The 23339-nt window shown below is 53.2% G+C and overlaps 2 protein-coding genes across 10 annotated transcripts; both read right to left on the bottom strand.

The window, feature by feature from the left end:
• Nucleotides 1-553: 553 nt before the first annotated feature.
• On the bottom strand, nucleotides 554-21354 carry FAM234A (family with sequence similarity 234 member A). 9 transcript variants are annotated; one of them, XM_040229228.1, is made up of 14 exons: nucleotides 18193-18370; nucleotides 17632-17713; nucleotides 11859-11939; nucleotides 8307-8604; nucleotides 4786-4905; nucleotides 4401-4592; nucleotides 3541-3671; nucleotides 3213-3345; nucleotides 2941-3070; nucleotides 2505-2645; nucleotides 2214-2289; nucleotides 1954-2109; nucleotides 1577-1679; nucleotides 554-1487 (listed from the first exon to the last, which is right to left on the bottom strand). In XM_040229228.1, the coding sequence occupies exons 4-14, from the start codon at nucleotides 8569-8571 to the stop codon at nucleotides 1276-1278; spliced, it is 1659 nt and encodes a 552-aa protein (XP_040085162.1). In that variant the 5' UTR covers nucleotides 8572-8604; nucleotides 11859-11939; nucleotides 17632-17713; nucleotides 18193-18370; the 3' UTR covers nucleotides 554-1275. The 9 variants fall into 9 exon arrangements, with proteins under 9 accessions (XP_040085162.1, XP_040085155.1, XP_040085194.1 ...); XM_040229221.1 differs by lacking the exons at nucleotides 17632-17713; nucleotides 18193-18370 and adding an exon at nucleotides 21275-21328; XM_040229260.1 differs by lacking the exons at nucleotides 11859-11939; nucleotides 17632-17713; nucleotides 18193-18370 and adding exons at nucleotides 8895-8942; nucleotides 21275-21323.
• Nucleotides 9534-10727, bottom strand: LOC120854884 (ataxin-3-like). The gene is made up of 2 exons (XM_040229273.1): nucleotides 10494-10727; nucleotides 9534-10340 (listed from the first exon to the last, which is right to left on the bottom strand). The coding sequence occupies exons 1-2, from the start codon at nucleotides 10725-10727 to the stop codon at nucleotides 9663-9665; spliced, it is 912 nt and encodes a 303-aa protein (XP_040085207.1). The 3' UTR covers nucleotides 9534-9662.
• Nucleotides 21355-23339: the final 1985 nt, after the last annotated feature.

The following is a 23339-nucleotide window of genomic DNA, read 5'->3' as shown; positions in this document are numbered from 1 at the left end:
CGGAGGAGGCTGTCTCTTGGCCCTGAGCCCTGGCTGCCGGCATACTGTCCTGAGGCCTGCAGGCTGCTCGCTGCCCAGAGCAAGCTCCTCTCTCTGCGGTGTGGGCCCTGCTCTGGGCCTCGGGGGCTCTGTGGCTTCTCACAGGGACAAGGGATGCATTCCTTCAACTCTGGCCTCGTTGCCACGTTCGAGGCTTTTGCAAGAAGCAGAGCTGGTTTTGGAAGCAGCCTCGTCATGTAAACGCTTTTAGTAAATTCCTCTAGGATTCCCCACACGGCCCCAATGCTTTGTGCCCAGACCTGCATCTCACTGAAGTTCCTGCCTGGGTTGCTCCTGCTGGGTGGCTGGGGGACCCCCCGCCTGTCCCAGAGGGGGAAGTGCACCCACAGGCCAGGCCCCTGCCCTGTTCTGGGTGAGCAGGGCAGGGTCGCAAACCCGAGACGCACTTGGAGGCTGTGCTGGATGCCCCCAACACCTGGTCAGCCAGTTTGGGTGCTGAACGCCCCCCCTCCAGGCAGACTTCCCACCGATTCAGCAGAGACACAGGCTCATATAGGGCTTTCCTGATGGTGCAAAACCAGTGTTTATTCTGATTTCTTCCCGAGGTGCCCAGGGCCATCAGGCTGGCTGCATGCTCTTGTCTGGTCACGGTGGAGCCCCACAGCACCAGGAAGTCTGGGGCGAACAAGGCACAGAGGTGACACCAACTGGGGTGGGGGGATGTCCCAGCACCAGGAAGGTGGGGCCGCTGGCCACAGTCAGGGCTGCAGGGACCCCTGAGGGACAAGGAGCCCTGGTGTGCGTCCAGGGGTGCACGTGGAGCCGGGTATGTGCCGGCCAGGTCCTCAGGGCACTCACTGCCCCACACGGCACGGCCTCCTGCCAGGTCCATTCCTCGTGGCCCCGTCACGGGCTGTCCGGGTAACTCACCACAACCACATGGGGGTCTGGAGTGGCCTACCACCCCGAGGAGCCATGACCCCAGGAGTCAGTGCGGAGAAGGCAAGGCTCAGACGGGGAGGGGACTTAGGCGGCTGTCTCCAGCCAAGCATGGAGGGGCAAGGGTGAGCTGCTGTCGGCCCCAGCCCTGCCAGGGAAACCCCGAGGGGCTTGGACAGGGGGCTGAGTGAGGACCTGAGTGTCCCTGGGGTGGCGGGACCCATGCAGAGTGTGTGGCCAGGTCAGGAGTCAGCACGTAGACTGAGTCAGTGATGGACGGAAGTCCTGGGACGTGTGACTGCAGCGGCCTCCTCCCCGTGGGCTCTGCCGGCCTGTCTAGGCCTCGCTTCGGTACCGCAGGCGGGAGAGCCGGTCCCGGACGGCCTGGTCGCTCTCGGGGCCACCTTCGGCCAGGCGGACCACCCTGCCGCCCAGGACGAGGTCCTGCACCTTTTGTTTGGTCACAGAGACCAGGCCTGGCGGGTTGGGGCTGGCTGGGCCCGTCAGGAGTATGTAGGCAGCGTGGCGGCCCGGCTCCAGCAGAACCACTGCGGGGACACAGCAATCAGGGCGGGGGGCTAGCCAGGGTGGGCTTCCTGAAGCTGGCAGGCCCCAGGCCCATGGGGGGCACACTCACCCTGGAAGGCGACGATGGGGGCGGAGACACTGTCAAGCTCCAGCAGGATGCCAGGCAGCGTGGGGTGGAGCATGTACAGGCGGTGCCTGGCAGCTCCGGGCTCCTGAGTGCGGGGTGGAGGGCGAGGCCAACGCTCACGTTCGAGGCCCCGCCCGGAGCTGTGTCCGCTAGGGTCCCGGGAAACGCCAGCGCCAGCTCTGCACCCACCTCCTGCCCCCCTTCCCCGCCTGACCCTCCTTGGGGGTCTTCCGGCTGCTGCCCGGCCACCCCCGTCCTCCCACTCCCCCTCGTCTCTGCCAGCTCCGGGGGATTCTGTCTCCTTGCACGCCCCCAGCCACTGGGTCTGCCCCATGTTGTCAGCCAGAACCCAAGACTACCGTCTGGTTGGAGTCAGTCGGCTCATGGACGCCCCAGAAGAAAAAGGCGGAGCGGTGGTCTGCGGTGGGCAGGCTGGCGGACGGCGGGTCCCCAGGGAGGCCCGGGAGGACCTGGCTCCACAGGACGGTCCCAGAGCCAAGGTCCAGGAGCAGCACCTGTTGGAGGCAGAGGACAGGTTGCAGCCCTTGGGGTGGCTCGCGGGGCCCTGGTCCTGCTCCCAGCTGTGAGTAGAGCCAAGGCTGGAGGAGGTGCCGCTGACCTGTCTGTCGGAGCCGGTCCCGTTCTCGACGAGCACGGCTGGGGTGTCGGGTTTGTAGTGGCCAAGAACGGGTTTTCTAGAAGGAGAGCAGAGAGGGGGCTCATGCAGGGTCTCTGTGAGGAGGTGCCTGGGATGGGGCGTGCCAGTGAGGAGGGGCTGCTGTCATCGGGGGGAGGGGTCTCACGACCGCCCCCAGCAGGGTGGCACCAGGTGACAGGCAGTGGCATTGTCCCCAGGTCTCCACAGGGGGACAGGCTGGGGGGCCCGGCTCTCTGCAGAAGGACCCCATACCTCAGGACCTGGGTTGTCCCGAAGGTCCACCTGGGCGTCAGGTCCTGCCCGTCCAGCAGCACGCAGGCCTCGGTGCTCACGAGAAGCAGGTCATCGCCCGCCTTCCCTGGCACATTCATCAGGTAGCGGATGGCTCCCGAGCTGCAGGGGTGGGAGGGGGCCCCCGCAGGGCTGGGGTGGGATGCTCCCCGTCCTCTCCCCCGACTCCCCAGCGCGCCTGTGGGGCTCCCAGGGCGCAGCCTCACGTTTCTTGCTTCTCCAGTTTCAGGATAACAAGAGAACCTCGCTGGATGTAGAGACCAGCGAGCCCGGGGGCACCCATCTTCTCCCAGTTTTTATTCCATTTCTAGGCGCCAGGTTTCTGAGTTTGAGCCCAGGGTGACTCTAGACCCCTGGCACACGGCCTGTGCCCCCCACGGCTCCTCGCTCCCCCCACCTGTGCACAACCAGCCTGTGCGACGTGGCGCTGAGCATGTCCTCCCAGAGGGGGTCACTCTTGAGCGGGCTGTGCCTCCTGCTGACCTTCTCATACAGGCCCTTAATGGAGCGGCTGCAGAGGGCGGTGCCTGGGGACATAGAAGAGCCTCGTCCCCTCTCAGTGGCAAGGCCCTCGCATCCCTGGAGGCACAGCCAGCCCCACACCCGTCTCCACCCGGGTGCCAGCAGGCCCGTGGAGGAGGCCATCCTAGGGCCGCGGGCGCCACGTACCGCAGGGGACAAGGACGTAGTGGGCCCCCGCCCTGGTGACGTGGAGGATGGAGCCGCTGGCCCCGTCCACACCCAGGCTGTCCGGGGGGCTGACCTGCTGCCCGGTGCCACCTGAGTAGATGGAGCCGTTGACCTGCAGTACGAGCGGAGGAGATGGGGCTCAGTGCGCCAGCGGGGCGTCCAGGGCTGATGAGGCTGGGGGCCACGGGGCTGCCTGCGCTTCTCAGAGCTGCGCCTGTGGCTCTGGCGGGGAGCAAGCTCTCTGCCTGTCTCAGGGTCCCGGACGAGGCCCCGATGGGGAGGCAGCACAGCTGGGATGGGGCGGTACCTGGTTCGCCTCCTGGATGAGGACCAGCAGGTCCGGGGCCCCATCGGCATCAAGGTCAGGCACGCGGAGCAGAGGGCTCAGGACAGACGCGTTTCCCCCAAAGCTGCTGGGCTGGCTCCACAAGGTCCTCCCTGAAACAGAACACAGTACCCAAGCACTGTGTGTGTGACCGCTGGGTGGCCTGCAGGCACGGTCAACGGTGTCCTTCAGGCCCCTCGTTTGCCCGCATCGTGTTTGCAGGTTGGCCGACGTGGACCTCCCCTTCCTGGATGGGCAGGGTGTGGCTCACCGCTGCTCTCTGGGGTTACACATGTGCATGCACCGGGCAAGAATGAAGGTGCAGGCTGGTGGGGACCCAGGGACTGCAGGTGCTGACCTGACGGTGTCTGACACAGGTGCAACCTGCCCGCATCCGTATTTAGACATGTTCTTAGAACATTTCCTCTTTATTTTCCTGCCTGTCCTTAAACCACAGCTTATAAAGCAAGTGCCACCTTGAACCACCCTAGCGTCAAGGCGCAGGATTCCTCAGGGCCTTGGAAAGGGACTTGGGCCTGTTGTCTTTAAGGCGTGAACACGCCTCACGGCTCGAGCTGGACCGGTGCACACCCTGCTTCCCCTAGACCTCGCCTGGTACCTGCACCTGCCCCACGAGCGGGCAGCAGCTGGCTGCCTCAGCCTCAGGTGCCGGCAGCCGCACTGGAGGGGAAGACAATGGAGTGTGACTCCTCACAGCCCCCAGGCCCGTGCCTTCCCTCCTGTCCAGATTCGCTGCCCCCGGGGAGGGCGAGCTGACCCCTGAGGAGCGTGCAGCCCTGAGACCCTCGAGCCTGGGAGGCCTGCTGCAGGGAGCAGCCCACCTGTGAGCACGTCCACAGCGACGAGAGAGCCGGGCCTGCCGAGGACGACACAGGCAGAGGGCGCCGCGCTGCCCCTGGGCTGCAGGATGCCGCACTCCACGAAGGCCCCATCCTGGGCCACAGGCCTCTCCCAGAGGATGCTGCCGCTGGCCCCGGACACAGCGGCCACGAAGGTGCAGGGGCAGGAAAAGCCTGGAGGGAGGGCAGCCACTGGCTGCAGCGTGACCCTGGGCCTTGGCCCCAAGCCCTTGGGGGTCAGACGGGAAGGGGGCGATGTGGGCATGTCCAGGACTTCTGCCAGCTGCCTCCCCCAAACCCCGAGCAGGCCAGGGACCCCTCCTCCTCCTGCAGGGAGCGCTCAGCTTTGGATAAAAACAAAACGTACCTTCATCAGCACAGGAAAGGCTGGAATTGCCGTGGCTGCTGTTGGCATTTTTATAAAGAAAGAGAATATCCTGGATCTTGTCCTTGTTCACGTCTTCTGCGGCCAGAAAGTCATAGGCGACTGGAAAGGAAAGACCAGCCACGTTCCCAGGCCAGGCCTGGCGCGTCCCGCTTTGTGCCATGGGGCCGGAGCTGGGTGCAGCCGCGCACGGAGGAAAGCATGGCAGTGCCGCCTCCACGGGCTGGCGACCCCATGCCCTCCAGAGGGGGCGTTAGGTGCCAAGGACACCTGGGCAGCACCTTCTATCAGGGCCGAGGCCTGCCCTAATTAGCCTGGGATCTGGAGTCCACACTCAGGTGCTACCCCTTCCTCCGTTCAAGGACTCAGACAACAAACTACATGCTTTAAAATCAGACATCTGAAGGAATGAAATGTGGCCCTTACCTCACCCCGGATACAAAAATTTTCTCAAGATGGATCAAAGACCTAAACTGAAGAGCCAGAACCATAAAACTCTTAGAAAAAGAAACATGGGGGCAAACCAACAAAAGAAACAGGCGACAAAAGGGAAGAACAGGCAAACCGGACCTGATCAGGGGGCACCGTTAGGAGAGGGAAAAGAAGAGCCACAGAGAGGGATGAAGCGTCTGCAGACTGTGCACCTGATGAAGGGGGTCCAAAGGATACAACAACAAAACCACCCAACTCAAAAACAGACTAAAGACTGGAAAAGATGATTCTCCTAAGATGTACAAACAGTTCATAAACTCACAGAAAGACACTCAACATCACTAGTAATAAGGGAAGCACATCAAAACCGTGATAAGACACCACCTCCTAGTTGTTAGGACGGCGATTATTAAAATAAAAGAAAACCAGAGTTTCTGGCCCGGAGCTCTTGTCTTTTGCTCCTGAGGATGTAAAATGTGGCAGCTGCTGTGGAAAACAGCCCAGCAGTTTCTCAGAAAGTTAACACAGAATTAGCCTGGGCTCTGGCACTTCCATACTTTGGGTATACAGCCAGTATAACTGAAAGCAGGGACTCAAGTAGTCACTTTCACAGGAACGTTCACAGCTGTGTTATTTACAAAAGCCAAAACATGGAAATAAGCCAGGTGTCCATGGGTCGAAGAATAAACAAAATGTGATCCATCCATAAAACAGATTGTTATTCACCCATAAAAAAGGAGTGAAATTCTGCATCAGGCTGCAGCATGGATGAGCCTCGAGTGTAGTCAGCCAGTCAAAAAGACACCTCAGTCACAAAAGACACCTCCAGTCATGTGAGGGGCTAAGCACAGGCCCCCCCACCTCCCACCCAGAGACGAAGCAGCACAGAGGGCGGGAGGGCTTGGGTGAGAAGGTGGGTGGAGAGTCGCCCTGCATTGGCCACAGAACTTCTGAGATGACAAAAGTTTCGAAAAAGTGATGGTGGTCACGTGGTCTTCTGAACGAATGCCACTCAGCTGTTTACTCTAAAATGGCAATATTTTTGGTGATATGCGTTTTACCACAAAAATAAAAACTGAATACTGGACATAAGACTTTCAGAATTAAATGGTGAAGAGCTTGGCAAATAAACCCTCTCCTCCAAAAATAACGGTAAAATGAGACAGAATTGTGAAAAGCTCCCATTTCAGGACTCTGGGAGCAGATCGAAGGCACACGTTATTGGAGAAGCACTGATTTAAGACTCATAACTGGAGCTCTGGGCTGCCCACCCTCCATCAGCCAGGGACCACACGGGGTTAAGATCAGAAAGCAGCAGCTTCCTGCCAGAGGGACTGAAAACGCCAGTGCCCTCCGGGCAGGTGGCGGGGCGGGGGGTGCGGGCAACTTCAGAGTGGATCACAGACCTCAATGGCAGAGCGAGAACTGTAACGGGAAAACCAGGAGAAACTCTTCATGGCCTTAACTTAGGCAAAGAGTTCTTAGAAACCAAAAGCATAATCCACACTAAAAAAATGGGTACATTTGATTTCATCGAAATTTAAAACTTTTGTGCTTCAGTAGACACCCTAAAGAGAATGAAAAGACAAGCCCCAGATGAGTCACACATATTCGCACGTCATATATGTGATGGAAGACTTGTACCTGGAAAATATTAATATAAAAACCTTAAAAATTTTTGATTGACATATATTTGATTAACAATGTTGTGTTAATAATAAGACAATCGTACTTTTAAGTGAGCGGAAGATGAATAGACGATCACCACAGAAGGAGTAAGACCAGCCAATAATTCACGTGAACATTGCTAGTCACCAGGGAAACGCAAACCACAGTGAGATACCACTTCACACCCACTAGGAAGGCTACACAGCAAAGACCATGACGAGCGTTGGTCAGTGGGGACATGAAACGGAGGCCTGGAAGGGACCGGAGTCAAACTGGACTTAGTGAGAGGTTCAACAACCCTGTTCCTGCCAGTCTTCCCAAGGAAAACGGGACACGTCCACACAAGGATTTGTACACAAATGTTCACAGCAGTGTTGCTCATGAAAGTTAGGAACTGAAACGATGCAAATGGTCACTAGCTGGTCAGTGGATGAACACTCTGTCCACACAGAGGACCATGCGAGCGCACAGATGAACTCATGTGAGAGAAGCGAAGATGCATCTTACAGGATTTCATTCACGTGAAATGTCCAGGACTAGCAAGTGCATGCAGACAGGAGCTGGTGGTGGGGACAGGCCATGGCGAGGAGCCAGCCAGGAATGAGGGGACAGTCTCAATGCTGGATGTAGAGACAGCTGCCCAGGTGCACAGGCCTTCCACTGACTAAAGGTCACTGAGTCATGCACTCAACACAGGTGGGCATTATAAGAATTACCCCTCAGTAAACCTGACAAAAATCAACACAGAAGCAGATGTTACCGCTCGCTGTCAAAATTAAGCACCAAATTCTGAACAGAACCGACTGTAAGTGGGGCTCATGGAAGAAACTTCCCTTATTCCACCAGAGAGTGAAAGTCGCTCAGTTGTGTCCAGCTCTTTGTGACCTCACGGCCTATACAGTCGGTGGAATTCTCCAGGCCAGGATACTGGAGTGGGTAGCCTTTCCTTTCTCCAGGGGATCTTCCCAACCCAGGTCTCCCACACTGCAGGCGGATTCTTTACCAACTGAGCTATGAGGGAAGCCCTATTCCACCAGAGAGGGCTTCCAGTCTGTTTAAAGCAGCACTGCTAGGCTGTGAGCACGCAGGCCCCCTGATGCGGGATGGCACCCGGCGGGCAGGGACGTGCCCACGAAGCAGATTCAGCCGCAGGCCCAGATCGTGGGCACTAGTCGGCAGGGAGGGCTGGAGCCCGTCAGGAGACCGGCGGCCTGGTTCTCGCCTTTGGGATGGCCTTCTCTGCATCTATTCTGCCAGGTGCTCTCTTGTGAATATCTTTTTAAGTCAGGAAAGTAACCACACGGGCCCCTTTCTTTTCCCAACCCCACCCACCATCCCGAGGGCACTCCTGTTTCCAAGACTCCAGGGCACCCGGGGTCCCTCGGCGCCCCCGCCGCCCACACCTGCCGCATTGTAATTGATCCTCCACACCCCCTGCGACGCCGGCCGGTCTGGACATGGGATGATGAAGGAGACCACGAACACCACGAGGAGGCAGGCAAACAGGGAGAGGAAGAAGGCCGCGGTCCGGCAGCGCGAGAGGCGGGTCTGTGGGGCCGGCGTCCCGCGGGGCTCCTTTCCTGCCGGGGCCCCTGCGTTCTCCGGCACCTTCCTGTTCTCGCTCTTGAGCGGGTGGATCTCGGCCTCCAAGTCCTTGCCGTCCGTCATCGTGTGCACATCCCTGAGTTCACCTCCCGGCCACTGTGGTGGCAACAGAAGGAGAGGCGGTCAGCAGCTGGCGTGGCCGTGGCCGAGCAGCCAGGAGAGGCAACAGCATCACGGCTCCTCTGGAGAAGGGCTCTGGACCGGGAGGCCGTGGTCTCAGAGGCAGCAGGCACCACGGCTCCCGCCTGCTGACCCAGGTAGGCCAGCCAGGCGAGACTACAGCAAAGCACACGTTAAACGTTAACCATGAACTGAGGCACCTCTGACCGGCCTCCCGCCTGCCCCGAGAGAGGGCCGGACCCCAGGGAGGGGCTGCGCTTACTCACGGTGTGACCTGGGCGTTGGGCGAGACCTGCTGGGGCCTGCGTCTGTCCCTGCGAAAAGGAACAGTGTTCAGGAGGCTGAGGCTTAGAGTGCTAAAGACACGGAGAGCACAGGTACAGCTTCTGACACATAGCCCAGCAAACTGATTGTTGCTGGAAACGTGGGTGGGGCCCACCTCCCTCCTTCCTGCCCCCTCGCCAAGTGCACCAGGCGTGGGCAGGGAGGGAACCCAGGGAGGCTGGCTCGGAAAACACGGTGGAAAACCCTTCTGAAGAGGTGAACCACTTACAGCTGCAAACCACCACCACCAAGCCCCGAGCTCTTCATTGTGTGAGAAGGAAACACATTGCTGTTATTTTAGCTTTTGGCCATGCCTCTTGGCACGTGGGATCTCAGCTCCCCTGCCAGGGATCGAACCTGAGCCCCCTGCAGTGAAGATAAACCGCTGGACCACCAGGGAAGTCCCACACTTCTGTCTTGTGTAAGGCCAGATATTTGTTATTTTGATCCTTTTTATTTATTTATTTTTTTTTCTCTTTTAAATTTCTTTAATTGCTGAATGCCTCTTGGCTAGTGTTTGGAGGATCATTTTTTAGGCCTACAACTGATGTATTTTTCCACCTTATTACTGTTTTGTTTGCAAACCACCTAAGTCTTTTTTCCTCTGTTGAAAATTGTTCTCTTTGACACATTACCAAAATGGACCCTATGCTGTAATCACACAGGACAATATTGGAAAGACTGAATATCTAAATGATTTGTGAAAGGTATTACTTTTTTCCTTCTGTTTTGAGATTACTTCTAACAGTTTCTAAAGACATGGTCACAGCTGCCTGAAGCATGTCTTCTTCACTCATAGAATCACCTAGATCCCTGTCAGGCGCTTCAGAGCTTGTGCTCGACTTTGCACACAGATGTGTAAGCTGTCCTGGCGGAGCTTGCTGCTGCTGCTGCTGCTGCTGCTTTTCAAAGTAGGCTTCTCTTCTCTTCCGTAGCTCTTCTGAAGTAGGATGTGAACCCGATGTCTGTGGGATATCTTGACATCTATTTCTGGAAGTACCTTGCATACTGAGCTGAATGGCCCTGCGGAGATCGGCCTCTTCATCTTCCATGTCAATTTCTTGGCGACTTAGTGCCAGAGCCCTCTGAAAGTCCTCCTCATCCTCGTCTAACATTCCTGTCCCATCATTTACTTCTAAGACACGTTCTAGATCTGTTTTCTGGACTCTCTGTTCTTTAAGTTGTGCTAATTCTTCTCCAATAAGTTTTGGTCGATGCATCTGTTGGACCCTGATCATCTGTAGAAGTTGGTCAGCTTCACAATCTGGCAGATCACCCTTAACAACAAATATAGAGTAACCTTCCTGTTGTAACTGAGCCAAGAAAAGTGCAAGGTATGTGTCTGATATTAATTCTGGACCCGTCAAAAGAGAATTCAAGTTGAACCACTGTTTTCCTAATTTTCTAACTGTAAACCAGTGTTCTTTATAGTTGCATATAAATGATCTTTCATTTATGGGATCAATCCTGAGCCTCTGGTACTCTGGACTGTTAAACAGGATTAGTTCTAAACCCCAAACTTTCAAGGCATTGCTTATAACTTGAATAGAGAAAAAGCCACTGTCATCCATATTTCCAGAAGGCTGCTGCAAAAATGTGCGATAGTCTTCACTAGTAACTCCTCCTTCTGCCATTCTCATCCTCTCTTCCTCATCCAGCTGATGTGCAATTGAAGATAATTCCACAGGGCTGAAGTATTCTCCTTGTAGTAGGTTATTCAAGCAATGTTGAGCACAAAGTGAGCCTTCTTGTTTTTCGTGGAAGATGGACTCCATGTTTATTTGTCTATTTTGATCCTTTTTAAACAGCCAAACCGGAAAAGGTAATGGCACCCCACTCCAGTACTCTTGCCTGGAAAATCCCATGGACGGAGGAGCCTGGTAGGCTGCAGTCCATGGGGTCGCTAAGAGTCGGACACGACTGAGCAACTTCACTTTCACTTTTCACTTTCATGCATTGGAGAAGGAAATGGCAACCCACTCCAGTGTTCTTGCCTGGAGAATCCCAGGGACAGGGGAGCCTGGTGGGCTGCCGTCTACGGGGTCGCACAGAGTGGGACACGACTGAAGCGGCTTAGCAGCAGCAGCAGCAGCAGCAAAGAGCCAAACCAGTGTCCTAATGGACACAGATCACATTGAGAGGACGCAGGGGATCACAGAGCCTGAGTGGGTGAAATCCTCATCTACCCGAGAGGGAGGCCCTGCTGGAGGTTAAAACCAGGACGATGTGACGGGCTCGCACGGGGTGGGTCAGGGAAGCGAGAAGAGGCCACAGAGAGTGCCGATTCCCTGTATAAACTTTTTACTTTCTCCCTTTAATGCCTTTTCTCTATTTATATAATAAAAACCTGTGTATACACCCACTAGAGCGGCTTTAGTAATAAAGTGAAAAAATGTAAGTGTGGAGGAGGAGGTGGAGACCCTGGGTAAACAGTCGTGTGTGGCTGAGGGGGCGGGCATCGCAGCAGCTGCCGTGGAGGTGGCCTGGCAGCTCCTCAGACGGTCAGACACGGGGCAGTGGTCTGACCCAGCGGCACCACTCCTGGGTGTCCGCCCAGGAGACCCAGAGCACCTGCACACAGACATTCAGAGCTTCATCATTAGAACCACCCCAGTGTCTCTCTACAGGCGGTGGGTAAGCAGCACGGGTCTGCCCACGTGACGGAGTATTACACAGCTGTGAACACTCACTTGGTGAGACTATGCAGACACAGGTCACACACTGAATAGCTTCATTCAGTGTGCCCAGAACAGGCAGCTCCCTTGATGCAGAAAGTGAGTGAGTGGGTGCCAGGGGTGGGGGAGGCAACTGCTAACAGGTGTTGCTTTGTCCTGTAATGTAACGATGGCTGCAGACCTCATGTGTGTACTAAATGTCACTGATGGTAAGGTCCATGTTATGTGTACATTACCACAACTGAAAAACCAGACGTCTGTGCTTTCTCCTCAATGTTGAGACAGGAGTTTTCACATCGTGAAAAGGTGAGCCTGTCAAGGAAATGAGCTGAACACAGGAAATGGAGCAAGGCTTGTGACCAGGGCCTCCTCTCAGCCCAGCATCTGACTGCAGGAGAGGAGCAGGGCGCCAGGAGAGAGGGTCTGGGAAGCCGGCTCACAGACAGGTCGTCAACACTGGGCGTTTCGAACAGGCACCCTCATGCTGGGAGGTGTACCTCTATTGCCAAGTGGTGGGCATTTCAGCCCCGCTTTGGTATCTGCAGCAGCAGCACAGCTGTGGGAGTCGGGGGGGATGCTGTGCCCGCCCCGGCCATGGGGACTTGGCATGTGGCCCCCTCTCAAGCTCTGTGTCCCTGACCCTGCGGGCAGTTCTCGTCAAGTGTATTAAACCCAGAAAAAGTGAGTTGACTAAAGGAAAGTATTAAAGGACACTGAGCACACTGCTGTTCGGCGGGCGTGGCACAGGAATGGTGTGTGGCCTGCAGACTGTGCAGGGATGCACAGGCCTGGTTGCTGGGAACCTGCCGTATTGCGAGCTGAAATCTGCCTCCCGTGACCAGCTCCTGGCCCAGATTCTGTGCTGTGGAGTCACATCTAATCCCTCTCGTACACGTAAGCCTTCCCAGCGTCTAAAGACCATTAATGAAAAACCGTGTTCAGGAGGCTACCGCCTGCCCCTAGAGCTGTGGCCCATGACAGGTACAGGCTCTCTGGTGCCCCGTCCAAGGTACCTGTCCAACCTCGCTACACCACCAAGGTTCCCAATTGCCAAAATACCGCAGCTAATGTTGGTAGAAAGAGAATTTGTTGGATAGAGGTTGTTGTTTGCGTGGTTCAGTGGCTAAGTCACACAGACAGTGCCAGAATGGAGGGGAGCCGGAGAGCCAAACTCAGAGATCAGTGGGCACTGGGGACCCGATGTGGCCGGGGCTCGGCGGGCCCACAGCTGGGGGCAGTCAGCGCTGGCAGCAGGCTCTGCCTCGGGCTCTCTCAGTGGGATGCTCCTGGGGCAAGCTGGTCACCCTTCCGGTTGCGCATCCACTGTGGACCGCCCACCCCCTGGGCTGGCCCCGTTTCCAGCCCCGCACCCTCCCAACAGGGCCCTGGAGGGGTCTGGAGACTGCACGGCAGGGACAGACTGGCCCCGAGGAAAACAGGCTCTCCATCCTGCTGTGCAGCCATGCAGGCCCCAAGCCTCCGGTCACGCCTTCGAGTAAGGCCAAAGGCCACCGCCCTCACCTCGGGCAGGGCCAGTGATAAACCACTCCGAAAAGTGAAATACTTTTCGGCTCCAGTGAGTTAACAGTGTCCCGGGGCGGGCCAAGGGGGTCTCTGGCTGGAGGCCGAAGCAGCTTGGGCCCTCTGCCCTGCTGCCTATCCCTCTTAGGAGCCAGAACGCCAGGCACTTCCCTGAGTCAAGAGCTTACTAGTTACTCTGAATAACCTTTTCTCCTTTTAATCATTAACAGAGTTCCAAGTTAAAGATACTTTGTAACAAACAGGTGAAGGATACTATGCTCCTTCCTGGGGAAGGTTTGTGTTCTTAGGAGAGAAACCTTACCAAGTAACAAGACTTGATTCACCTCGAAATGGTGCACAGAGGGAAGACTGGGGCAAGACTCTAAACCACTCCCTGGACTCCTCCTCCTTCCTGGGTCCCTACAGGCCAGGCGGGGCTCCCGTGTCGGGTGGGGGTCCACACGCCCACAGCGCTGCCGGCTGCCCCTGTCCTCAGACACACGGACAAGGGAGCACGTGTGGAGGCTGGCGGCCGGGGGAGGCGGGTCTGCGCCACAGTGCCTCCAACACCACGCAGGACGTCATCACCGGCCGGGGCCAGCCCTGAGAGCTTTCTGTAACATCTTGTGAGCCTATAATTAGTTCCAAGTACACAGTTTAAAAAATAATAAAGAAGGGGGGGTCAGAACTCCCCCTGTGCTGGCGCCGCCCTGGAGCTGCCTGATCTTGAAGCTTCTGCTCCAGAGTCAGAGAACTGTTTGTGCTTTGTTCTGCTTGTTCTTGGCAGAACATCAACCACAGTGGAGTTTCTGCAAAGACCTCTGAGAACAGTCAACCTCCACCCTGCCTGTTTCAAACCAATCACTGCCTTTCTGCGGGCCCCCCATAGCAATCACTTCTCTCCCCACCATGGGGAGAACGTCCCTCTGGTTCTCTGCTGCTCATGTACAGTGAGTCCCCGAAGAAGACAGCACAGGTGTCTGAGGTCACGAAGGGCCTGCCTGGGCAGGAGGGGAGCCCATGAGGGCGTGGCAGGGCTCCAGGGTCCCCCAAGCCGAGGGCACACCTGGACCTGGCCTGGGTGCCCCACAGCACTGTTCACAACTGAAGGTGCTGAGTGGCTCAGGGTGCCAGCCCCACCCCTGAGCCTGGCAGATGCAGAGTACAGTGCCCAAAGTCTCCTCGGAGCCGGATCAGTCAGTCGGTGGACCCCAGACTTCTTTCTGGTCTGTTTCAGACCGCAGCTGTTCTGGTTCAATTCCACACATCGGGGTAATAAAAGAAACTTAACAGGTCTTTTGCCTCTAATACCGCAATGAAGCCTCTGCAACCTTAACCCCGGAATGAAGCGCAAACCCAGGTGTGTTGATTAATTAGCCCCTCACCTGCCAACACAGGACAGACCCACAGCCCCCCACCGATGGGCTCTCAGTAACAGGCCTGCTAGAAAGACAGGCCAGCCTGGGCATGGAATGCATATTTTCTACGTCAGCAAAACTCAACATGGGAGCCTTGTGTACGCATCCTCATCAGCATCAGGGCAACAGACGCTGAAGGAAAGCACAGCCCGCGCTGGGCACACAGACACCAAGGGAATGAAGCCATTTTCACCTCAAATGGGGCTTCCCTGATAGCTCAGCTGGTAAAGAATCCGCCTGCAATGAGGAGATCCCGGTTCAATTCCTGGGTCGGGAAGATCCACTGGAGAAGAGATAGCCTATCCACTCCAGTATTCTTGGGCTTCCCTGGTGGCTCAGCTGGTAAAGAATCCACCTGCAAGGCAGGAGATCTGGGTTTGATCCCTGGGTTGGAAAGATTCTGGAGAAGGTAAAGGCTACCCACTCCAGTATTCTGGCCTGGAGAATCCCATGGACTGTATAGTCCATAGGGGCGTAAAGAGTCAGACATGGCTGAGTGACTTTCACCTCAAATAACAGCTGTTAGGATACAACAGAGAAAGAAAAGATAATAAAGGGCAAGGCCCTGAGGCTCAGCGATTTGAATCCTGACCTCATTTGCAGCCCTGTCCTTTTCTGTCATTTCTAAGCTGCTCTGGGACTTAACGACAGAAATCAAGCTGATTCACAGGATTTTTGGTCACTGGGTTTTTTTTTCTCCCGACGCTTCTGAGCTTCCCAAATAACTATGAAAGTAAACCAACAGAAAAAAGAAATGAAGGGAAAAGTGAAAGGTAAGAAAGAAAATCCATCTAGATGATATCTGTTAAGGTAAAAGGTATGAGTCTAAGAATCACCTGCTTGAGATAAACACGCAATCACTGTGTGAGGCTTTTCAAAGCTGCCCACCCCGCCACCGCCCCCAGCACTAAGAAGCCTCACCCAGCTCCCCTGGGTGTGTCTGCTCAAGGCCAAACCTGCGCTCCTGCCCGGCAGGGAAGGACAGAACACCCGCGGGGAAGGACAGAACACCCAGCAAGAGTTAACATTTGGAGGGGCAAGGAGATGCAGTATTTGGAGAAAAGAAATAACTCCTTTTCCTCCAAGAGTTCTTTCTCTGAGAAGAGTTTACTGAGTCAGAGACAATAGAAAAATCAAAAATAAAAAAGCCTCACCCTAACTTTGATGCATAATGAAAGCACAAAGAGTCTATCTAACAAGGCTAACAAAGAGTCTAACAAGGGAGAATTGCCCCGACAAAGATCTGACGATTCTACAGGGATTATGAAAGCAGGGGTTAACTTTTTAAACTAAAATTTGGTAACTTTTTTTTGGAGAGATCATTTTAGAGGAGTTTAATAAGAAACATGTCCCCCACCCCCACCCCCACCCCCTGCCCAATTTTAAAATGTTCAAATTTACAGCATTCCTTTTTTTTTTTTTTGGTTGTGCAGAGAGGCTTGTGGGATCTTAGTTCCCCAACCAGGGATCGAACCCATGTGCCCTGCATTGCAAGACAGATTCTTAGCCACTGGGCCAGCAGGGGAGTCCCCACAGCATTCTTTTAAAGGAATTTTCAGACTACAAATCAAAGAGGTCAGATGTTGAAAATTAAGCACTTCAAACAGAAAGGCTGTTTGCATATTTTTAAAAATTGGCTTAAAGTAAGTAAAATTTTTGTTTAAACTGCATGCCTTAAAATCTTAACTCTGGTTTTAGCTGAGAATTTTGAGAACATGGAACCACAGTCTGCTCTGTGGGGGAAGAAGGAAGGAGGCACCCGCTGGTATTTGCGCAGAAGTCCTGGTGGAGACACAGACTACCTCCCTCCATTCACACAGGAATAGCTGCTTCTATTACTTGACCTTATCAGGGTGACAGCCTCACAAAGCAGGTATTATTTTAATCAAAGGTAACTGTGAATCAGAAAACATGAAAAATAGGTAGGGAACACTCAGGAAAAACCCTGACTATAGATTAACCTCACTCCTTTAGCTTCCCCAGCTAGTGAGAGAAACCAAAGGGATTTTGTCACTGGATTAAACCATGACAAGATTTAATCGAACAGATCAGGTCCAGCGAGACTCGTAAGGTGGGAATGAGGGAGGAGCAGGCTTCTCTCTGCGGGGAGCTCTCCCCCTAACTCACACTCAGTGGGCTTATATTTCAAAGGGGCAGGAATCATACAGGATGGAACACAGCATCTGATCGTGTGTCCACTGCCTTTGCTCACTTGGCCGTGCTGTGACTGACCAGTAAGGGGGCTGGTTTTCAAGTCTTCTGCGGGGCTGGGTCCCCTGCCAGGAGGCCCTCTCGAGCCTCGGCTGGACCGCGTCAAACCTCAGGAAGCTCTCTCTGCGTGAGCCCCATGGACCGGGCGGGCCACCTTCCACCAGAGAACTCGGCCTTTTTCCTTCAAAGCGCCCATGATACTCCTGTAGCCACTGACGGAGAGCTATTTTAGGGCAGGCACACTCCTGGTGCCAAACACACGGCAGACGCTGGGTAAGTGTCAGTTACGTGGGGAGAAAGCTTCACGCAAGAGCTTGTCTTGGTGCTCAGACCTCCTGACCTGTAATCACGAATCCACCTTATAGCACACGTGCCCCAACGCTCGTCCCCAAAGCCAGCTATGACATACACAAGCGGTCTAGGAATGTCTTTACATCAGGACTGCTCCGACAGCATTCAACCAGAGGCATGCGTGTGCCAGACGCCCTCAGAACCCAACTGGGCAAACTGGGTTTTCAGCTGAGCAAAGCAGAAGTCAGACAATGCCCACTTCAGCGTTCAGTTGTTTACAGCCGAAAAACTATTTCCTCTTGTCACTAAGCAAATAATCTCAAGACAACCGGATAAAGACAAGTGTTTCATGGGCAGGTCGGTGCTTAGGGACCAGACCTCAGCACAATCCCTTTCCTTCACAAGACTCAAGACCACACCTGTCAGAGCAGGTGAGGGTGGCTGGAACACTGCCTAAGAGTGAGCTAAGAAGGACTAGCCGCCTGTATTTCAGATGAGTGACTATTACACAGAACAAGGTTTTGCAGATGTATCCATAGAATCACACGGAAGAAGCCTTTTACCTGAGTTCTAAGGCAGATTTAATTTCTTCTGATTCCCCCACAAACCAGTGTTTCTTCTTGTCTCACATTAGGGAAGGCAGAGCTTTTAAGAAGATAAAGAATAACTCTTATTTGATCACCTTTCTTTCATCAATCCTATAAGCTGGTCTTCACTTGCACTTACTTATTTTTTAAAAGCTTTTGGCACACAAACGTTTAGAGATTCGTGAACACAGAGAGCACTAGCCCTATCCTTCCACTCACCCAGTTCAGTGATTTCTAACAGAGCCAGCTGTTTCCGTCTACAGACCAGCACTCTTCTCCACCATGCCCCACCTCCAGTTTTTAAAAAAGTTGCTCCAGTTTTGGAGACATGCCATTTGATCTCTCAGCATCTGCTTCCTGGTTATTCATTTAGGAATCAGTGTTCTTTTCAGATACCATATCCAAATTCCATGAAGGATTTAACACAGTGAAAAGGAACAAAATTCACTAAGTTTGTGGGTTTTATAAAGACTGATTTTGAGTGAGGTACCCAGTACATTTCGAAACAACCAACAAACCCTGTAGATTCTGACTTACCTCTTAAATTAGCTTCTCCTACCAACAGCAACTACTTCAGGTCATACTTTCATAATTTCTCACTTGGATTTCTGTAGCCCTCTCAAATCTTGATTAAAAAAAAAAACAAACCCTGCCTTCATGCTGCAAGAGACATCTTTCTAAAACATCTCCTGATTATGTCATTCCCCTGCTTGAAACTCTTTTTTTTAAAATTTTTTATTTTATTTATTTATTTATTTATTTTTTACTTTTTTTTTTGCTTGAAACTCTTGACCAACCCTTCACAATTTCCCTGCAGGTCTTTTCACCACCTGGCTCTTGCCAACTTGTAGTGTCATCTCTCCCCAAACCCTACACCAAGCATCTGTTCCCTCAGTCATAAGGCCTTAAACGCCCACTCAAACCAGACCACCCCCTCTGCACCTGCCATTACTCCTTACTCACTGAGCCACTGGTGAGACCTGCCCCGGATGGCAGAAACTTCAGAAGGTATCCCTTCTTTGTGGCCTTTGTTTTCCCAGGAAAACATGATGCATGGCGTAAAATAAACACACACATTCACCTGTCAATAAATGTCCAATTCTTCCTATGGTCTGCCTGTAAACTTTTCTTGGAAGAGTAATTCATAAACGCATTTTTTGTTGTTGTTGTTTTCCTTTTTGTGGGCTTTTTCAGAAATGCATACACTGTGCAGGAGCAGGTGACTTTTAAAACCTTGTCTGAAATATACAGCATGTATCAGATGTCGGGGTCAGTTTGACTACCTGACATCTACCCCTTCGTTCTGTAAGAGCACCTGGATTTTCTCTGGGTAAATGCACTTTTCCACAAGCTGACTGTGGTTCTGGTAACTCTGAGGAGAGCTCCTTGTCTAGGGTTAGCTATCAGTTAGCTAACAGGGGTTAGTTAGCCAACAGGGGTTAGGATCCAACTGGAATTACAAAGAGGCACTCTTCCCCTAGGAGTGGTTTTAAAATAAGTTCACAAGCTCTTTGATGTGCCTTCCTTCAAGGTGATGTCTTTGAGGACCTTTCTGGCAGTCCAGTGGTTAGGAACTTGCCTTTCAATGCAGGAGATGTGGGTTCGACCCCTGGCAGGAGAACTAAGACCCCACGTGCTGGAGAGCAACTAAGCCCGAATGCCACAACAAAGACCCAGCACAGCCAATAAGTAAGTAAATAAATAAATGCCTACTATGCCCCTTAAAACTTCCCTAAAACACTTTCCTTCCCATTATGACTACCCAGAACCAGCCAAAATTCTGCTTCCTAGATATGTTAGAGACCCACTGGATACATTCTAGGCATATCCAATATACCTTGGTCATATCGTTTTTTTTTTTAAATAAAAAGGTGAAGTCTTTTGTGCTTAGTGATGCTAGCAGATAGAATGTGGCAGGAGAACCAGCAAAATTGCAAAACAAGTTCATAAAGGTGTGGTGGCTTCACCATCCTCTCCTCTCTGACGTCCTGCTCTGAGGTGAGGAGGCCGTGGGCCCTGTGCAAAAGCCCCCCAAGCTAGGATATTAGGACTCCAACCAGCAGCCCAGAAGGCACCGAGGTCTTGAGTGAGCACGCTGTCCTGGAGTCAGAACCTCCAGTCCCAATCAAGACGTTAGAGGACTGTGGCCCCAGCCAGTATCTTGGTTGCAACCCCATGAGAGTCCTTGAACCATAATCACCTAAGTCACTCATGAATTCCTGACCCACAGAAACTGATAATAAATGTTTGATGTTTTAATCCATTAAACTTTGTGCTGGTTTCTTACAGAGCAGCAGATAACTAATACAAGCAGGTAGGACAGAGTCAGGAGCCTGAGAAGAAAGCCAACACATGAACAGATTAAAGAGTTATGTGAGAAGGTAGTGGTACTAGTGAGACCACTAGTGAGGCCATCATCAGATCCCGATGGTCTCATTTAAGCTGCTGGCCCCATCTGTTTCTGGTCCCCTGGACATTCCTAAATGAAAGGCAGTGGAGTCCCTCCAGAGGTTGAACTAGTTTTAATAGATGCTTGACACTCGAAGCCGAAAGCTCAGAGAACTGGTAAAATGCCCAAGCAAATCTCCACTTGGTTGCTAACAGGCCCATTTTCATTTCACCCTTTCCTGCTCCTAATTTAGCTAACTTATTGTACTTACTATCTGTATCTTCCCATAGAATTGAAGCTCCTTGAGAACAGGAATTCCTTGATAAAGTGCTAAATCCTCAGCATAGACAACCATGCCTCCCCGCCTCTTCCCCGCCCCTCGGGGCACTTTTTGAGTTCCCTTGAGCTGCTGTAACTGCAGGCTCACAGTCAAAGTGCAACAGAGGAGGGGGAGAGGTCTGGGTGAGGCTCAGGACATCAGCAGCCTGAGTGAGTGAGTCGCTCAGTCGTGTCCTACTATTCGCTCATGGACTGTAGCCTGCCAGGCTCCTCTGTCCATGGAATTCTCCAGGCAATCAGCAGCCTAGGAGGAAGCAAGTCCATCTCACAAGCTCCTCGGCTGAAATTACAGGGTTGCAAGGATTTGCCTGTCAGTTCCCAGGCAGTCAGTTCACGGGGGAGCTGAAGTCTCACAGACAGCGTTCTTCCTCCTTTTCAACCTTGCCTTGTTTTTGCTTAGAAGAGCGGCTGCAGAGAGCGATCACCCCATAGATAAGTAACCGTCAGCTGAGCTTCGGTTACCGGGCCGGTCCTCTGACAGGAGCTGTCCTAGTAACAGGACGTGGATCTCTGACCGTGGCTAGCGGCAGCTCACGAACATCCTGTCTTATTTTAAAATTACTCCCTAGGCAACCCATGAAGCAATGGCTGGCTCGCCTCCCGAGCAGCTAACGAGGGATGGGAGTTAATCCCGTCCTGGGAGAAAAGCGCGGCTGAACTGAAGCCCGGGCTGCGGGAGTCGGATCTGCTCGGAGCGCCTCCACCCACCGGGCGGCGCGGACACGCGCGGACCCCAATGCCGGGCGGTGGGCGCGAGCACGATCGGGCCCTGGGCGCTGGGGTCTCCTGGGACCCCGCGGAGGCGCGGACACAAGCTGCGGGCAGGGAGGGGGCGGACCGCGCGAGCCCCGCGGCGCGCACGCGCGAGGAGAACGAGGACGAGCTACTCACCTGCCGCCGCGCCCTCGCGAGGCTGCCTGAGCTGCTGCCGCGCCGCCGCAGGCCGCTTGGGCCCGCCTCTGACGTCACTTCCGGTCGGGTGGGGTGGGCCAGGCGGAAGCGCCGCGGTCCGGCCCCGCCTTGCGGCCCGCATGGTTGCCGAGCAACACTGACGGCGTTGCGGGTCCGCCCGGCCAGTTGCACTTGGGGCTTTGGCTGCTCTGTGGCGGTTCCGCGGTTGTCGGCGCGTTAGAGCCTCTTTCGTAGGTTTTCCGTGTGTTGGCCGACGCTTCCTCTTCCGGAAGTGCCTATTCTGGTTGTTGGTCCAGTTTTCTAATCAGTGGGGTGCGTTTTCGTACTGTTTCTTAGCGCTCTGGGGCTGCTAAGTCACTTCAGTCGTGTCCGACTCTGTGCGACCCCACAGACGGCAGCCCACCAGGCTCCCCCGTCCCTGGGATTCTCCAGGCAAGAACACTGGAGTGGGTTGCCATTTCCTTCTCCAATGCATGAAAGTGAAAAGTGAAAGTGAAGTCGCTAAGGAATGTTAAATTCTTGTCGGTTGCTTGTGTCAAGTATCTCGTTTTGCGCCTTGTCTTTTCAGTTTATGGATTTCTATTTCAATATAAAAAGTGCCAGTCTTTTATGATAAGTACCTTCTGTGTCTTGTTTAAAGAATCCTTTCCTACCCCCCAAGTTACTCCCTCACATTTGAAAGTTTTGATTTTAACAGTTAAGTCCTTAATTCAGTTTGAAATAGCTTTAGTATGGGCTAAATAGGTAACTTCATTTTTTGCCCATTTGGATAACCAACAGTCCAAGTGCCATTTATTGAATTAGTCTCTCTTTCCCCCAGCAGTATGCAATGGCACTTGCCATATTAAAAAAAAATCTATATCTGCATGGGTTTCTGTTGGGTTTTTAATATTAAGCGTTATTAACTTTGTCCTAATGCTCACACAATGCATTAAATTAGTTTTTTTATTAATTACCCCACAGTAACAGTAACTATGAAACACCCTCCACAGGCCTCCCCCACGCCCACCCAGCCCACTGAGAACTGATGGAAATTTGTTTTTTTTTGAGTGGCCAGATGCTGTGCAGTTGAGAGATTCAGAAAAATCACTTCTATCTGTTCAGAGAGGGGATCTGGATCCCTTCCAGATTTGGGTCCTTTAGTATGTAGATGAATCTCTCTCTCGACCCAGGCAGCCCCAGGGTCCTAGGTCTAGACTTTTAAGACTCCTGGACCTCACTATCCTTGAAATGTAAAGACTTGGATCAAGATAACCAGCCTTTCTCCTCAGTACCTGGGCACCTAAGCCAGGCTGTAACCACTTGACCCTCTCAGAAAGATAAGGCAAGTTATTATACTTTTGAATCACAGCAATTAACTAGACAAATAATTACAGAACTAATTCTCCACCAGGCTTCTCTGGTGGCTCAGATGGTAAAGAATGACTGCAATGCAGGAAACCCAGGTTCCATCCCTGGGTGTGGAGGATCCTCTGGAGAAGGGCATGGCACCCCACTCCAGTACTCTTGCCCGGAGAATCCCATGGACAGAGGAGCCTGGCGGGCTACAGTTTATAGGGTTGCAAAGACCTGGACACTACTGAAGTGACTTAGCCCGAACGCAATTCTTTTAAGTATATGAAGAGTCTCAGGGGACTAGGGATTTCTTTGGAGCACTGGGAAAGGGAGAGAAGTCTTATTTGCTCATAGCTTCTTTCTGGAATCAGTATGTATTCCGGTGTGCTGGGGCCACATGATCGCAGTTACAATAAAGAGAATAAAGAGTTAAGGATCAAAGGAGAAGAAAGAAAATGGTCTTTGTTCAGATGCTATGATTATATTCTGAGAAAATACAAAGTTTTTTTTTTTTTTTTTTTTTAGATATTCTTTAACAGGTTTGGGCTTCCCTGGTGGCTCAGAGGGTAAAGAATCTGCCTGCAATGCAGGAGGCACAGGTTCAATCCCTAGGGTGGGAAGATCCCCTGGGGAAGGCAATGGGCCACCCACTCCAGTATTCTTGCCTGGAGAATCTCATGGACAGAGGAGCGTGGCAGGCTAGAGTCCA

This window comes from Oryx dammah, unplaced genomic scaffold (assembly GCF_014754425.2).
Source record: "Oryx dammah isolate SB20612 unplaced genomic scaffold, SCBI_Odam_1.1 HiC_scaffold_2, whole genome shotgun sequence".
Lineage (NCBI taxonomy): Eukaryota > Metazoa > Chordata > Mammalia > Artiodactyla > Bovidae > Oryx > Oryx dammah.
Note: the sequence above shows the minus strand (reverse complement) of the source record. Positions and strands in the feature narration are given on the sequence as shown.